Source organism: Notolepis coatsorum (genome assembly GCF_963971535.1).
Source record: "Notolepis coatsorum genome assembly, chromosome: 7".
In the NCBI taxonomy this organism is placed as follows: Eukaryota; Metazoa; Chordata; class Actinopteri; order Aulopiformes; family Paralepididae; genus Notolepis; species Notolepis coatsorum.
In genome coordinates, this window is record NC_140171.1 from 134,316,821 (window position 1) to 134,319,320 (window position 2,500).

The 2,500-nt window shown below is 42.0% G+C and overlaps 1 protein-coding gene across 1 annotated transcript in view; it reads left to right on the forward strand.

Annotated features, from left to right (window-relative positions):
- tll1 (tolloid-like 1) overlaps positions 1-2,500 on the forward strand; it is a gene marked incomplete at its 5' end in the record, with an annotated part of 135,262 nt that overhangs the window by 74,060 nt on the left and 58,702 nt on the right. The window contains one exon of the mRNA XM_084317851.1: positions 777-955. Within this exon, the coding sequence (XP_084173977.1) occupies positions 777-955 (179 nt within the window). The remainder of the gene's footprint in view (positions 1-776; positions 956-2,500) is intronic.

Below are 2,500 nucleotides of genomic sequence, written 5' to 3' on the forward strand. Positions count from 1 at the left end.
TGTGTGTGTGTAACTTTGGTTGCCAATTTTGGGCACGACTGTAACAGAATAATCCACAATGTCCATTACACTGATAATATTTGTGTCCTTTAAACACAACGGACATATACGACAAAAAGGGCTTTTTCTTAGGGCCATTTGAGACCTTTTCGGGCAAGACATGATATAGACATATATTTATAATATAATATTAATTATATGTTTTATTGGGACGGTTGGTGAATCCAAAATCGGCCCGAAAAGGTCTAAAATGGCCCTAAGAGAAAGCCCTTTTTGTCGTAAGTCCTTGGAGAATGAGACCCATTGTATTTATGTGGACATAAATAAAGATTCTAAATGTGTGTGTGTGTGTGTGTGTGTGATTGTGTGTGTGTGTGTGTGTCTGTATTTGTGTATGGTTGTGTGTCTGTGTGTATTTGTGTATGGTTGTGTGTGTGTGTAGATCTTTTTTTATTTATTATCTGAAATAAATGTAAATTATTATTTATTTATATTTTTATCTAACCCTAACACTAACCTTGCACTTGTTCTAATAAACTAACCTACACTGTAGCACTCAACACTTTGATGAACATTGTTACTCAGCTGATAGAGTTGTGCCCTTCCTGCTGTCTTGTCGTACAGAACTTGTAAGTCGCTTTGGATAAAAGCGTCAGCTAAATGACTAAATGTAAATGTGTGTGTGTGTGTTGGGTGGGGGGGTGGTGGTAATGAAATACCACTATGTGTAGCATTCGTCATTCTCCTCTCTTCTCCTCTCCATCCCATCCTTGCAGGTGTTGTTCCTATGTTGGTCGCCGAGGTAACGGACCCCAGGCCATCTCCATAGGGAAGAACTGTGACAAGTTTGGCATCGTGGTGCACGAGCTCGGCCACGTCATCGGCTTCTGGCACGAGCACACGCGGCCGGACCGCGACGACCACGTCACCATCATCAGGGACAACATCCAACCGGGTGAGAGACACACCCCCTCTCGATACCCACGATGCACCTGGGCCTCCGTCAGACATACTAGCAGGGGATGAGGAGATAGGTCAATTACTTGAAGAAGTAGGAGCCAAGAAAGAGAATCTATTGAGGGCTCTGTGAACATAGATATATATAACTAGATGGTGCAAGGCGGAGTCTCCAGCGTAGTTCACCGGCGGCCATCTTGTCACAGGCAGCACGCCTACTCATAACATGATTGTCTATGGTGCATGTACTATTAAAATAACCATAGCTTGCAAAATTTTCTACCGAATTACAAACGGTTTGGTTTATTACAAACGTTATTAACGTGGCTATGATTCAGGATGCTTGGACATGTTGAAATTATTTTCATATGAAAGTCCATTATAAAGTATGCAGTATGATAACTACATCTCTGACGTTTACAACAAACCAAACCATTTGGAAATCGGTTGAGAATTGAGCAAGCTATGGTTATTTCAATAGTACATGCACCATAGACATTCATGTTATGAGTGGGCGTGCTGCCTGTGGCAAGATGGCCGCCATGTGGCAACGTTGGTCTCCATTGGCCAGCAGCGCGGGTGAGTCATCTAGCCTTTATATTATGTCTATGTTTGTGAGTGTCATCCATTCACACCAGTGTCCAGCACTGACGAGAGTGTGAATGGGCTTTATAATGGCTGTGAAGTCAGCTACACATTCAGGACATCTCCCATGTCAGCTATAAAACACAGACATTACCAGTATGAGAGGTGTCCAATCAGATGTTAGACTTATATATATTAGACTTGTCAAAATAAATCATGTAGACACATGTCAGATGTTCTATCAGTTTCACCACCTGTACAAGCTTGCTCAAAATTACACAGACAGCCATCAAAATGCATTTGAATTTGAATTAAATATAAGGGAATGCTGAATGCTGAATACTGTCATTTCATACATTACCCTGCTGTGCCTGAGTCCAATGGACCTCATTCACCAACATTGTCGTAAGTTTCCTCTTAAATAACCTAGTTGGAAGTTCGTAAGAGAAAACCTACGACAGTTACCCCCCGGATTCATCAATGCGTGGAGAGGGTCTCTTAAGTTGCCAAAATTATCGCAGCTGTGATCCCCTGAATGAAGTACGTCACTCATTCTCAAACTGGAAGCGTGTTCTCGTACACCTGAATTTGCATATAAGGCGAGGGCCGTGTGCAAAGCGTAAGCGATCCATGTAACAGGTAGCACGGAAACTATTTGCAACTGATCAAAATTAGATTAGATTCAAATGTACAGCACACTACAGCCATAGTGGAATATATGTACTAATATTCCATATTTATACCGCCTTGTTGCGCACTCCTGGACACCTGCCTCAGCGCACGCACGCACACACACACACACACACACACACACACACACACACACACACACACGTAGCTACTGTATAGCCTACGTGTGTAATGAATGAACAGTAGGCTTATATTATTCTAATGACTTTTTTTTTTATTAGGAGATTGCACATACTGTATACGCTGCCCTATAGTAGTAAGTCATACT